At 36.8% G+C, this 15,410-nt stretch overlaps 1 protein-coding gene and 1 long non-coding RNA gene across 3 annotated transcripts; both read right to left on the bottom strand.

Moving 5' to 3' along the window:
- Nucleotides 1-821: 821 nt before the first annotated feature.
- On the bottom strand, nucleotides 822-11,410 carry LOC121387572 (kelch-like protein 2). Of its 2 annotated transcripts, none has more exons than XM_041518731.1 (2): nucleotides 11,346-11,410; nucleotides 822-2,734 (listed from the first exon to the last, which is right to left on the bottom strand). In XM_041518731.1, the coding sequence occupies exon 2, from the start codon at nucleotides 2,710-2,712 to the stop codon at nucleotides 1,102-1,104; it is 1,611 nt and encodes a 536-aa protein (XP_041374665.1). In that variant the 5' UTR covers nucleotides 2,713-2,734; nucleotides 11,346-11,410; the 3' UTR covers nucleotides 822-1,101. The 2 variants fall into 2 exon arrangements, with proteins under 2 accessions (XP_041374665.1, XP_041374664.1); XM_041518730.1 differs by lacking the exon at nucleotides 11,346-11,410 and adding an exon at nucleotides 3,579-3,657.
- A 1,766-nt stretch (nucleotides 11,411-13,176) lies between these two features.
- On the bottom strand, nucleotides 13,177-14,155 carry LOC121387449. The gene is made up of 3 exons (XR_005959821.1): nucleotides 14,024-14,155; nucleotides 13,596-13,675; nucleotides 13,177-13,236 (listed from the first exon to the last, which is right to left on the bottom strand). It is a non-coding gene; the product is annotated as an uncharacterized LOC121387449 (long non-coding RNA).
- Between the last annotated feature and the right edge of the window lie 1,255 nt (nucleotides 14,156-15,410).

Genomic DNA, 15,410 nt, shown 5'->3' with positions numbered 1-15,410 from the left:
CGTGGTGCACTGGCTGGAACGAGAAATAGCCCAATAGGCCCATCGACGGGGATCGATCCCAGCGGTTATTGGATGTCAAACATTTGGTAATTCTAGCATATAGTCTTAGAGAGGACACCTGCTACATTTGTTTCACTAGTAGCATGGGATCGTTTATATGCACCATCCCACAGACAGCACGGCACACACCACAACTTTTAATATACCAGTTCTGCAGCACTGGATGGAATGAGAAATAGTCCAATGAACCCACCGACAGCTTATATTGGACGAAGACAGTTGGCAGTGTCCACTGTTTAAAAAATCATCAGAGTTTATCAACCAGTCCTTCATTTGAGTTTGCATGCAGTAAACGATCCTACAAGAAAAGCGAATCGGTAATTTTCGGTACTTTTATTAGTACAGATTAATGAACGAACTGTGTGTGTCATATGTACATAGTACAAAACGCGATCTACCACAATCCGATTATTATACATTGAAATAAACTGTGTTCTTTTCTGTGAATAAAAACTATATAATAAAATACATTAATGAACAATCATTACCGTGTTTCGTATGTGCAACCGGCCTCGGTGGTGTCGTGGTTAGGCCATCGGTCTACAGGCTGGTAGGTACTGGGTTCGGATCCCAGTCGAGAAATGGATTTTTAATCCAGATACCGACTCCATACCCTGAGTGAGTGCTCCGCAAGGCTCAATGGGTAGGTGTAAACCACTTGCACCGACCAGTGATCCATAACTGGTTCAACAAAGGCCATGGTTTGTGCTATCCTGTCTGTGGGAAGCTCAAATAAAAGATCCCTTGCTGCTAATCGGAAAGAGTAGCCCGTGAAGTGGCGACAGCGGATTTCCTCTCAAAATCTGTGTGGTCCTTAACCATATATCCGACGCCATATAACCGTAAATAAAATGTGTTGAGTGCGTCGTTAAATAAAGTATTTCTTTCTTGTGTATGTGCACACATGTATGTGTTCGTAAAAACAAACTGATTTAGCATAATGAAATAACTAGACATGTCCATAAATGTTGTTCTTGTCTTGGACAACAAGACGGCCAGTAACACTGTGATTAATGAAGTAGCCGTGTAGTGTATCGTTTGTCAAATTGTCAGGACGTCGTACACCTCACCACTTCTAGGTGGTTTTGGGAATGTACTCTCTCCTTCTTTCCCTTCAGCCAGGTTGAATTTACGGATTCCATCTTTTGTAAAATACAGGAGGTTTCCATGTCGGTGAACGATACCAAAGTCCATACAAAAACATTTCCATTTAGCTGTTAGTTTATTCTCAACCTGGATTTTTCCATTTCTGTCAGTGACGTGGATGTGCATCACGTTGCCAACATAGTCCAACAGATACACATCTGGTAGGTGAACAGATCCTCTTAGTGTAATGGATGTACAAGGCAACTTTGTTTCCAGCTTGGTGACAGCGCGGGTTCTGGTGTTAAAACACTGGATGAAATCTGACACGTTGACGTCTATTTGTCCTGAGAAGTCATATTTTATTTGTCCTCCCATAACGAGAATCTTCTCACCAACTGTAACAGGAAAAGTCTCCGCTCTGTTCAATTCCAAATCACCGACCACCTGCCACTGCTCCTCATTCTCGCTCTTCTCTTCTATTGTACTGGTATCCCAACCGCTCATTACATACACTTTGGAACCAGCTGTGGCTGAACAGTGACCCCAGTGTTCATCGTTGAGATATGGACCTATGCTCCACATTTTTCTAATGGTGTCATACACCAGTGTATATTTACGTTGTTCATCACCACCAGTGATGTAGATCTTGTTATCCAAACACGCTGCTGAATAATACGGTCCAGGATCTACTGGGGCTGGCGGGATATCTTCCCACTTCTCTTCCGACGTGAAGCAAGACAGCAGTAACTTGTCGGTGTGGTGTAGTACGAAAACACCAGGTTGGTTGGCGAGAAACCTCGTTGTGTATGTAAGTTGTGACAGCGCTAAACATAAAACGTGTTGTATCATTTCCCTCACAGCGCTATTCTCAAGAACGATCTTTGAAAATGCTACCTCATTAACAAGAAATTGTCGGTCAACAATATCCAGTCGCACATTTTCAAAAATACTCTGGACGTCCTCCTGTTCTGGGTTATTATGATCAATCCACTTCATGGCGACTTTCAGAATGTCATCTTCTTTACAGGTTAAGTCATCTTCGAAAATTATTTCAAAAAGTTCTCCCTTTGACAGATGAATAACATTTTCCGTTTTAACAAAATGAGCCAAGTTATCAGTCAAACACGAAAGCGCCTGTTTGGATAAATCAAGAAAATTGTAGAGTTTCAGGTTTCTCCACCAATTGAAACAATTCTCAGGAGTTAGGTCGAGACTTTGGTTCAGGTAGATGATACAGAGATTTTTGATAGGATCAAGCTGCATCATCTCGGCAGCGTCAAAAATGTTCATGCAGTTTTCCTCGTTTATGAGATTAATTTTGAAGAAATACATCTTGAGAATATCCTGATATTCTGACAGAGACACAGACGGAAGTTTCAGGACGCCCGTCTGACTCTCTGTCATGCCTGATGCAAACATCGCCCGGAAGTAAGGTGACAATGCTGCAAGAACGAGGCGACTTCCGGTTGTTGTGTCGTCATTACAAATCACCTGTATATCACTGAACGAACCGTTGGTCATCTCTTGATGGATGTTCTGCAGAAGTTGGATTTGAACGTCCTCCATTGTAAACAGCTACAGAAATGAACTGAAATTAAATTTTATAACTTGATTTTCATTAGCTAAAAAAATAATTCCAATTTTGCAAAAAAACAAAACAGGGTCTGTATTTGTGTAAAATTGTAAAGTAAAAAACACACAAAAAATTGGTATTTATCACACACCTATGTTATGAAGTTTATTTTGTTTAACGACACCACTAGAGAACATTAAGTAATTATGGGCTGTTGAATGTTAAACATTTGCCATTTCTAACCGGTAGTCACCAGATGAAACCCGTTACACTTTTTTCTAATACATCAAAGGACATTTTACATGCACTGTTCCACAGATAAAAAAAACACATACCACGGCCTATGAACAGGTATGGTGCTCTGGTTGGAACGACAATAAACACAGTCAGCTGAATGATCACCCAGAAATATATTGAAAACTGATCCCCCACCCTGCACCCGCGCCTGAAAATGTGTTAATTGTCTAGTTTGTACCAACAACAATTCAGAATAAACATATTTCAAGCCCGTAGGAACCGGGGGAGGGGTACGTGAGACAAAACTATAGTTTTTGGGTTGTTTCTGTAGTTGTCCTACTCCAAACAAATGGATATTAAAATTTAAACAAAACTGTTTGTTTTATTTAACGATGCCACTAGAGCATATTGATTTTTTTTTTATGAACACGTTTAGATCCGTGTTAAAACGTGACATGCTGAACAAACTCGGCGACGTTGTTTAAATATCGAAATGTACTGTTTGACAATTAATACTGGTGTGAACTATAAACTCAAAGTATTAAAACAACGTTTTGTTAAAGCTAATACGTGTTATATTTACAAACAATGTGCTCTGGATTGGTGAAAATCATTTACTTACCTCCACAATCAACAGAAAGGTAACTCGACAAAATGGCTGTCAGGAGACAGGTGACTGTTGTTGGATATATCGATCAAGAGACCTCGTTAGACATGTATTCTATCTATATCTATATATATCGATCACGAGACCGTGACCAGGTTGCTAGGGCTGTTCAAACGATCACAACAGTGGTGCGCGTTTTTCTTCAAGTCTCATGGTGAACAATTCAGGTGCGGACCAACGACTGTGTTAAAGGGGGTGCTTTATGTGTGGCGAAGGCACGGGCAGTCGGGTCCTGGTTGGAGTATTTTTGTGTTTAGTTGGAACCAGTCGATGGAACAGCTACGTTACATTGTCTGCGTTCATACAAACTCCAATCAGGGCTCGAAGCCCCCCCCCCCCCCCACCCAGCACCCCCCAACACACACGCACCCAACACACATCCTCCATCCCAGGACCCGCACCTGGATATAGTACTGGACGACAAATGTTGTTTTGTTTAACGACACCACTAGAGCACAATGATTAATTAATCATCGACTAGTGGATGTCAAACATTTGGTAATTATAACTCGTAGTCATCAGAGAAAACCCGCTACAATTTTGTTCATTATCAGCAAGGGATCTTTCATATGCACTTTCACACAGACAAGATAGCACACACCACAGCTGTCTTTGACCAGTTGTGGTATACTGGATTGGACGAGCGCTCAACCGACTGAGCTAAATCCCGCCCCGCGCCTAACGTTTGATGAATGTGATATGACAGAAGGAACCAGGCAAACTGTTCGCGAGCGCTCGCCTTTATGAACACTCCCCAGAATCCACTCTTTACAGAATGGCGACGGTTGAACCTAGTTTTAGACAGTGTTATGATAACTAGTTTAACGTGCCCATATACCACTAGGGTTTCGAACACGCCCATCCCGAGTCCGACCTCCGAGATCGGTGGCCTAACTCGGGATGGAGGGGGGGGGGGGGGGGGGGTTGTGGGTTGAAACTGGGCAGAATTTTTAAAATAGCAATTAGTAAAGAAGTTAATAGATAAAATAAAAAAAATAAAAAGGTTACAAGCCAAAAATAAAAAATAATTGACCGCTCGGTCGAATATTTATATAATTTGGAGCATTTTAGAAGGACAGTCCAAAATTAAATAAGAGAAAGAAGAGAGGATCGGACTATTTAATAATATTAAAAAAAAGAAGTAATTTCGACATAAAATTTTGAACTCAGATCTAAAAGTTTAAAGTCCGATCGATATGTTCACGCGAGTGGCCTCGTTAAGGCCGTTTGGGTGCACAGCATCTACGGGGAGGCGATGATGTTCCTCTCCTCAAAGTGAGGCACCAGTCTCCTGTAGCTGTGGGTGCTAAGGCAGTGGACCATCTGTGGGTACTGGGCGCCGGTGACGATCTTCATGATTCTGTGGATGGTGTTGTTATCCATGTCATGGCTGAGGAATCCCTGTCGGTAAAGATCATCCCGGCGCGACGTCACTACAATAGCTTCCACTCCCCGTAGTTTGATCGTGTGGATGGCGACCTGGTGGCCATCGGGACACGTCTTGAAGTTTTCCTCGTAGACCCCGCCTGGCAGTCTGTCGGGGTCCGTGACGTTTCCCACCAAGTACTTAGTGTAAACTATGTTCGGCTGTTACAGGTATTCCGTGGTTAATTTCCATATTACATACAATACATAAAACTGCACGAGATATGAGAGTTGTTAGCTTGTATTAATAATTGAAAATAATTATTATTAGTATTGTATTAGTAGTATATTTTATTAGTAGTTTTATTTTATTATACCCGTGTCAATCCACGCCTGAATTACAACTGACCTTTGAACGATTTAGACACAAATCCACCGGGCAGGGTAGCACATACCACGACCCGTCATGCATTTGCTGTAACTGGACAGTTTAATAACGAAGTCAACAGCGTATACAGCGATGCACACATATTTCCATACCTTATGAGTCAGTGCATGTGATATCTCTTTGTTACATGTCAGTACTTACAAGTAAACAGGTAATATTATATGTTGTGAAACTCGACTGCATGCGATATCTCTTTGTTACATGTCAGTACTTACAAGTATACAGGTAATATTATATGTTGTGAAACTCGACTGCATGTGATATATCTTTGTTACATATCAGTTCTTACAAGTACACAGGTAATATTATATGTTGTGAAACTCGACTGCGTGTTATATCTCTTTGTTACATGTCAGTACTTACAAGTACACAGGTACTATTATATGTTGTGAAACTCGACTGTATGTGATATCTCTTTGTTACATGTCAGTACTTACAAGTACACAGGTAACATTATATGTTGTGAAACTCGACTGCGTGTGATATCTCTTTGTTACATATCAGTACTTACAAGTACACAGGTAATATTATATGTTGTGAAACTCGACTGCATGTGATATCTCTTTGTTACATGCCAAACAGCCTGAACTTGATAAAGATCATAGGCGTACGGGCTCCCATTTTTGTAGGGAGGCAGACTGGTTATTACCAGAATTAAACGAAAATGCCCGAATCTGCATAAGAACATTTATTCATATTAGCATTACTGCCAACCAAACTGCATTGGGATGCAAACGAATCACTAGGCATTTTTACATGAATTATAACTAATTTTGAGGCAAGGATGATGGAAATGCATGATGAAAAGGTCTCTATCATTTTTGCCCTAATTATACCCCCTGTTTTGTACGCTTATGATAAAGGGGATTCTGGGGCATGATCCTGGGGAAATATTGCATTTGCAGCCCTGACACCCCCCCTCCCCCCCCCCCCCCCCCCCCCCCCCCCCCACCCCACCCCTGCATCCCAGCCCATGTAAAACCCGCTAGTGTTCGGTTAACTGGTAATGTAACAAAGAACAATAGTGTGTGCAGTATTGACTATTAGTGTAACACATTTAAATTGTGACACTAACTTTGTCAATCATAGGGCCCTAGTCACCAGCCTCCCCCCCCTAACCCTGTAAATCATTCTAGTGTTCACCTAACCGGTAATGTATTGACTATAAGTCGTGCACATTTAAAATGTCACACTAACTTTGTCAATCATAGGCCTGATGCAAGTCGGTATAAGATCGATCAGTTTGTGGGCCCATCGGATTGTTTCTCGTTCTAGCCAGTGCACCACGACTGACCGTGGTATGTACTATACTGTCTGGCGGCTGATACATACAAAGTATCCCTTGCTACTAATGCAAAAATGTAGAGGGTTTCCTCTCTAAGACTATATGTTAAATTACCAAATGTTTGACAACCATCAGCCGATGAATAATGAATCAATGTGTTCTAGTGGTGTATGTTATCAGTATCAATATCAATATCAATAAGGGGAGGGCTGGAGGCGACTCAAGCTAATTGCTATAATACTGGAAAATCGAGTGGTGCGCGTTTTATTTTCACACCCATGTGCGGATCTAGTATTAAACAAAGGGAGGAGACGTGGTACGATTGTTTAGGATACAAATGTTCTTGAAATCTGCCTTCTTACGTAGAATACAGCGACGTTGAGATAGTTGAGTCGATAGAGCGCTTGACTGACCAATTATCGAAACTCTTCAGTGGACCCATTAATTTACTGTTTATTGTTTTGTTTTATTTTAAATTTGTTTGTATTCGTGACGTCAATGCCCCCACGTCTGGTATATCAAAGACAGTGGTGTGTGCTGTCTAGTATGTGGCGAAAATGCGTATAAAACATACCTTGTTGCTAATGAAAACAAATGTAGCAGGTTTTCAAGGAGGACTAATTAGTGAATGTGCTCTAATGTTGCAGTTAACCAACACAAAATAACGTTCAAGTAACTTGATAGTGAAAGTAAATTAACCAGGCAGAACTGAGGTGGGTCTGTCATAATCGTCTCTCATGCACCACCCCTTCAATCCGCACCTGCTTTTCATACACCTTATAAAACAAATCCTTGCGTTCCTGCTTCCGTGTCTCACGACTGTTATGTGTTGTCCTGTCCGAGGGAAAGTGCATATAAACGATTCCTTGTTGCTAATAAAACCAAATGTCTGACATCCAATAGCCGACGATTAGTTAATCAACGTGTTCTTGTGGTGTCATTAAACAACTCAAAATACATTTCATGTAAATTACTAGTGAAAGTAAAGCTTAATAAAAGAGTTTGTGTTGTTTAACGACAGTTAGAGGGAAGTGATTTATTAATCATCGGCTATTGGATGTCAAACATTTGGTAATTTTAACACATAATCTTAGAGAGAAAATCCACTACATTTGTTTTTCTATTAGTAGTAAGGGATCTCTTAGATGCACCATCCCACAGACAGGACAACACATACCACTGCCTTATATATTCCAGTTATGCATTCGGTTCAATAATATTATTTCAATATAAAATACTATGTCATTGGATGTTTAATTAAAAACATGCCATTACTGAGTAGTTGATAATGTGTAGTTATGTTAAATGAAAGTATTAGACCTAATTGGCATTTTCGTGAATTACTGAGGATTAACAACGCTTGACTAGTCACATCCATCTGCGCGACATACGTTGACGTTTTGTCTAACGCCAAAGTCAAAACACTGTGCAAGGAGGTGCCAAGTGAGCTGACACTAAACAATTCGGGATCTTGAGGTCTGTTGTGTGATTTCGTTTTTAAAATCGGATTAGGTCCAAAATATTACGCGGACTTCAACTAGAAAGTTTTGTTTTCAAAATCTTTTGCTGTAACTAAACGTTTCACTAACCGAGACAGGTTACGTAGTTAGCAATATTTACTGCAGATTTTTGATGCAAGTGCGGCGCTTTTTGCTAGATAAAGGCCAGTTTAGTGCTGATTTGAAGTGGTGAAATACCAATAAAAACTAGTTATTTGAATGACAACTGTCTGTTTATAATGTTGATATACTTTAGAACCGAATCCTTATGCTCACAGAGACTGGTTCGCCCATGATACTATATGCCGTCGCATAATTTTCTATATATCTATATATATATATATATAATATATTATATATATATATATATATATATATATATATATATATATATATATATATATATATATATATATATATATATATATATATATATATATATATATATATATATATATATATATATATATATATATATATATATATATATATATATGTATATTTTTCAGCTTGATTTGAAATAAGAAGAAATTGTTTTGGAAATAAAATAAAATAACTATTTGAGTGAAATTTACAAATCAATCGGCTACACAACAAAGATGGCTTGAACCGAACACATGGGTACAAAACATTGCAGACCTAACAGTGAGAAAAAAATTGGTAGAGTGTTCAATAGCTCCTCTAACTTAGATGTGGATCCATTTAGAGTTTAAAACATTTAGCATTGATATTTAATCAACATCAAGGTCGGACGTTGTAGAAAACAGTACATTGCTTTAACAAAGCAGAAAAATCAATAAATACATCAGTGTTTATGCTGACTAAAGGGACCACCCTGAGTCTGCTGCCATTGTATCATGACTAATAAAAAAAATAAAAATTGATGACTGAAATTGCATGCTAAAGATATTGTCTTGTTTAATAAGAATTATCAGTAGCTGTATAAACAAATTATTTGTTGTCTGTGTATGTACAAACACATTATTTGTTGTGATCCTAATGTCTGTAGTAATCCAAACCAATTTTACCAAACAATTTTGTAGATACTACGAAAAATATAATTAGTCAGAAACACCTTAAATGGCTGCAGACTCAGAACACTCATTTTAGTCAGATATATTTGACAAATTATACTTCAATTTACATTTATAGAGTTGTTGAATGACAGCTTAAAACTTGATGTATGTTACCCTGTCTAATAGTCAAATGGGAAGGTTGCCTCATATATTGCATATTAAGTCAATGTAAAAAAAACAAAACAAAAAAAACAAAAAAAACAAAACAAAAGTAAATGTAAAAACATTTGTTTACTATAAACCAATATGTTGCACATCTTGGTGTATACCTTTAAAATAACCATTAAAATAGACACATATATATATTTGGTGATACTTTCCTACAAAGTCAAGTAGGCTAACTTTGAATGCATACACTCCCGATTTAAAAAACAAACTGATCAAGTTGTGAAAAAAAAATAGGGTTTGTTTACAGTTTCACAACTAATCATATTTTTGGGACTGCCCCTAAACTTTTTTCTTGTTAGAAAAAAAAAAATACTTCTATTAATTACTTATGTAATAACTTGGATTATTTTAATATTAATTTTTTTTTATATTTCAAAGTTGCTAAATTATGCTTGAGTTTGTTTAGTGTTTGTAATATTTAAAGAAAATAATTAAAACAAAAATGCACAAATAAATCTATTCTTCACATTATTATTGAAATTAAGATATAAGATAACTTACATGTATTTAGGGTCAAATAGGTTAGAGATATAATGCGATTCAGTGCTTCATTGGATCAGCTTTTGTGTCACATTATCAGATGAAATCCTCAAATATTTATATTAGATATGTTTTACAATTGAAAGAATATATATATAAAAAAAGAAGAAAAAAAAGAAGACTATTGTGGTCTAAATCACAATTTCTACAAACTCGGAATAGTTCTTACTAATAAAATAAAAATGGTATAATGGGAATGTCTTTACATTGACTGTAACATACAAATATAGTGTTTATGTCAGAAAGAAAATTTTGGAATTAAATTCAACCACAGTTAACGGGGGGGGGGGGGGGGGGGGGGGGGGGGGGTCCCACAGAGAGAACCTGATTTAAGTTTAGGGTTAAGAAAAGCATATAGTAATAATAAAGAGTAATTAATTTTGTCAAAAGGTTAACTTGAACAAACAAATCTTCAAACAAATTTGTTTGTGGCGCCATACACATTTTACCCTTTGGCAGAAACCCTAAAATACATAACGGTGGGGTACTTAAAACATAACTAATTTGATGTCTCCTTAATTGTTCAAACGCATTCCGTATAAACCTTTGCATCGGTTCGTGACACTTCATCCAACATGTGGGCGAAGTGCCACCAAACTTTTGCACAATAATATCTTTGATGTACTGGACTTTTGTATCATCTAGACGATTATAGGCAAGCTTCCCACTCATATTCCTATCGAGCAGTTCCCCAACTGTAAAATACGTTTCATGATTTCTCTAGCTGCTGTAGGTGGGGAGCTCCAATTGTTTAGTAACTCTTGAAGCTCCTCCCTGTGTGGCAGTCTTCTCGGGTCATTTGATGACTGTCTCAGTGCTGTTTTGATTTCTGCAAGATTATAATTTGTTTGAAATACTTCAAATTATGTTAGATTTAAGATCCTTCTGTCACTGATGCCTTTTGGCTGTTCCGGTTATGTATGTTCGGGTGGTGCATGTTATGGTCTGTGCTGGTGTGTGGTATTGTCCTGTACATGTACATCTACATATAGTAGGTGTCCCTTGGTTTTGCTGTCCACTCTCACCTATGGTCTCTCGCACTGCTTTGGGTTAGAATAATAAAGAATTGCATTAAACATCCTGTCAACTGCCAACTATTTCAGATCAAATATTAGTGGCATGCAAGTATGTAAGTTTACTTTTACAAACTTTAGTTTATACTTTGTTTTAAAAACAAATGTGTTGGTCCACCAGTATATCATGAGTGCAATTTAAGACTTGCTGAATACTACAAAAAACCTTTGTGGAGTAGCAGGTGGCTAAGCAGTTAAGATGTTTTTAAATATTTAAATTATAAAACATAACATAACATTTGTCTCGTCATAATAAATGAACACAAACCTTCAAAGTTGTCTTCGTAGTCTTTTTACCAATTGATGCAGAAGCTGTTGCCTTTGTTGTTTTTCCTTTCGTATGATTTTTCTGCAAGTGAAACAAAAATTGAATGTCTGAAATTGTAATTACTTTTAAATTATAACTATATAGGGCTCAAAATATGTATGAATCTCCAAATATGATTTGCATGAAATCTATGTGGATTCAATGAACAAACTTCCAAAGTACTTTTTTTTTGCACAATTTACAAATGAACTATGCCAACATCATTGGTAGGTCATGTGTTTGCATGCGAATTTGCATGGCTCTATGGAAAGGTATACACAGACTTCTTTAACTGACAACTAATCATTAACCCATTTTCCTGGAATACAATTGATCTATTCTGTAAATATGCAGCTGTTGACAACATGTATGACTAGAAAAAATACCAACCTGGATTCCATCTGTCGTTTTTTTTATATTTTGTTTGCAGAAACCTACAAAAGATAATTGATATGCAAATACAAGGCACGTATAGTAGCATTAAACTTGTAAATGAACATACTCAAACATCTTATAACATAAAAGAAAATGTCCAAACTAATTTCATTAATATGGATCTAGAGATTAAAGGCACACACCCTAGTTTCAGGTCGTGAAAATGGACACTAAGTTAGTTAATTTACAAACCTGCAACACGTTTGAATAATAGAGTGAACCAAGTGTCTGTGACATTGATACAGTGAAATACCATTAAAAATTGACTAAAACTCTACTACATAACCATTATTTCTCAGACGCGTGTTGTTTTTTTTAATCTAAAAAATGGATTGTGTGCTATTAATAACACCAGGATGACCAGAAACACTTCGGATGTGCGGACATGGATAATATGAACAATAAAATCTAAGAAAATTATGATTTCAGTTATCAAAACCTGCTCTAATAGTGAACAATATGTCTAAGTGTTTAAAAACTAATGTCTGTCACTTTAATAAACACACATAGTGCAAAGATCTACACCATATATATGCACACGCACACGCACATGCACACACACACATTCTGGTTAGTGTCTTGTATTTCGGTATTATGACTGACACAATCATTAATGGTATAGCTGTAGGTGATTGGTAACTTATACTAAAGGAATCAAAATAATGCAGGATAAATGAAATACAGTCAAACCTGTCTTAGGCGGTCACACACGGGAGTAGATAAAATTGGCCGCTTAAGACGGGTGGCCTCTTATTACAGGTTGCCACAAATAGAGTCTTTAAAATAGTTGTTATCTTGTTTTACCGGCAATACTGATAATTAACGGATGCGTGCTTCACAGTTGACTATAAATCAACTTCAGAAAACATGCAACTGGACTGTATTAAATTAACCGTTCCATTTTGTTTACTAGTAATTCTTACTTCATATGGTGTATTGTCATAGTAAGTGAATCTGCATGTCAAGCGTAGCCTGCCTAGAAGGCAATCAGAGGCATTCCAGAGCCATACTTTCTTAATTGTTACACAGTTGAGATGTCTGGCCTGAATGGCTACTAAAACGAAAGTGTGAAGATCGGTTATTTGCTACATCTTATCGCTGTTGTTAAAATATCCCTTTTATATAAAAGTAAATAATTATTTACTGTGACCGCTTAATACAGGTATTTTAACGATTTGGGATCCGATTTAGGTGTCCGCTGGCCGCGTTAGACAGCTGACCGCTTATTACAGGTGCGTTTACATTACAAATCGTTTGGGAGGGAAAAAAGTGACCGCTTATGGCAGGTGACCGCTATTATAGGTGGCCGTTAAGACAGGTTTAACTACATGGAAACATACCTTCATCTAAATGTCCAGTTTCTTTGAAGCAATCTAAGCTGAATTCCCCTGTTCTTGTATCAACTCCACGTAATCGGCTATAATGGGACAAAATATTTGTTATTAAGGGTAAAATTACATTTTCAGAAGAAAAAAAAATTCTACACAGTGAATAAAATGCATTGTAGTTAGTATTTTGTAATTAAAGAATATGACCGAGTCTTTGGTTCATCAGCACTCGTAAACAATATCTTTTTGTGACAGCAAATTTGTAAAGATAAAGTAACTACCCTGACAAAGTTAAACACGTGACTGCAGATCAATTTGGCAACAGCATTTTCACTTTTAAATTTCGAGGACTGGTTCATGTAGGTTGGAAAATTCCAAGTTAACATTGTCTAATACATGAACTAGTTCAAGTACATTTAAAATCAGTTTTAAAGTGTTCTATTCTTACTAGAAAACCCCAGTAGGATTGTGGAATACCACTCAGGTTTGTATCTGCCCTCAATAGTGTCCATTTTTGAGACGCTTACACTTGTATGAAAAAAAAAGAAATAAAAATATATACATACATACACAAAACACAAAAAAGTATATACATGTATGATGTATAAAACATGTTTTTACATTGAAATTATGAATTGTGTGTTAAAAATTTACACAGCCAGTCTATCAATTAAGCAATGAAACCATGCAGTTGCATATGGTTTAAAATGCCAATCGCAGGTACATGGCATAATTAATGTGTGCGTTGTTATTGCATCCACAAATAGTATATCTTTGTATACAAGGATTTTCATTGATAAACTACATGCAATAAACAAAATAGTTTGTAAACAACAACCATGCACATGATAATTGGTTAAACATGCCAAAACTAACCGAGAACCGGTGTCATCACCAACTCCAAACTTGACATCTTTTCTAGGCAAAATCACCGTGGTTTTATCATGCAAAAAAACAACTAAAAAGTATTTATTGCCTGGAAAAAATTAAATTATATATATATATAATTGAGCATAAACACGATAAACGCATGCAATGATCAGTTAACTATTAATATATACTGAGAGGCATAAATGACGCAATGGGTATTTGCTGAATATTTTCTTACAGAAATGTCAAATCATAGAGGATTTTGTTAAATTCGGAAACCAAAAATGAAATAAAATGCGTTCTAAGGCAACCCCCCCCCACCCCCACCCACCCCCAAATAGTTTGTTTATTGCAACAACACAGTATTGCATATGAAAATCGTTTTGCACGTGGTTTGCTTGAACTGGTCTCCCTTTAGTTGTTCTGTCTTTTTTTTTAAATATGCAACGATAAATAACTAACGTTGAAACAACAAATGCTGTTTTATTGTGAACAAAATATAAGTTGTGTTTTGTTATAAATGCATTTTATTAGATTTATTTCCCCTAACATAATCTTCTTTCAGTTCAGTTACACTAATGCACATGCATACTATATACAGACACGTAGGAACGACTGATCGGGTACAAACACTATATCGGATTTTGGTTACAATGGCAAACATTAATGCGATCAAAAAAGGTTCACAACTGGGGGAGGGGGCACGTGCTCCCTCCTCCCGATTCCTACGGGGCTGATTATTATTATATCATGACAGTTCTGTAAAACAAATATCAATAAAATACCCTTTGCGTTATATATGCCTCTATGTAATACAATGTACAACACATTAATAAAAATATACAGGATATGTACAGGATTATGGTCGAGACTGGTTTAGTAACAAATAATAATAAACTAAATAAGGTAACATTTACTTATATTATTTAATACCTAATTAAGTCATTATTAAGTATATTCAGAAATACATGTATTATTGATATTATGATATAATATACATGCAGACGAATATAGTACTATACTGAATATATAGTAATATTAATATTAACCAATTTGCTGCAATAGCTGATTAACATTAACGGCATTAACTCTAAATACATATTTTCACAGGTCATTGGCATCATTAAGTTCTTTAATATTATCAGACGCTAAGAAACGTTAGGACGTCTATGGTAATATTTTAAAATGAATGTCATTCTTAAATCATTATATTGTGAGCAATGGGGAGGATAACTTGCACGGTGTATGAAGGTGCCAAAGGGGCGGGAGGGGGGAGGGGTGGGGGGTTGCACACTTTTATATTTACACACTTTTGCACTATTATGAAGCAAATATAAAGCAAAATATACCACTATCACCCCTCGCTCCCTAGGCCAGTGACTTGTTAAAAATT

The sequence above is a fragment of the Gigantopelta aegis genome, chromosome 13, assembly GCF_016097555.1.
Source record: "Gigantopelta aegis isolate Gae_Host chromosome 13, Gae_host_genome, whole genome shotgun sequence".
In the NCBI taxonomy this organism is placed as follows: domain Eukaryota; kingdom Metazoa; phylum Mollusca; class Gastropoda; order Neomphalida; family Peltospiridae; genus Gigantopelta; species Gigantopelta aegis.
Note: the sequence above shows the minus strand (reverse complement) of the source record. Positions and strands in the feature narration are given on the sequence as shown.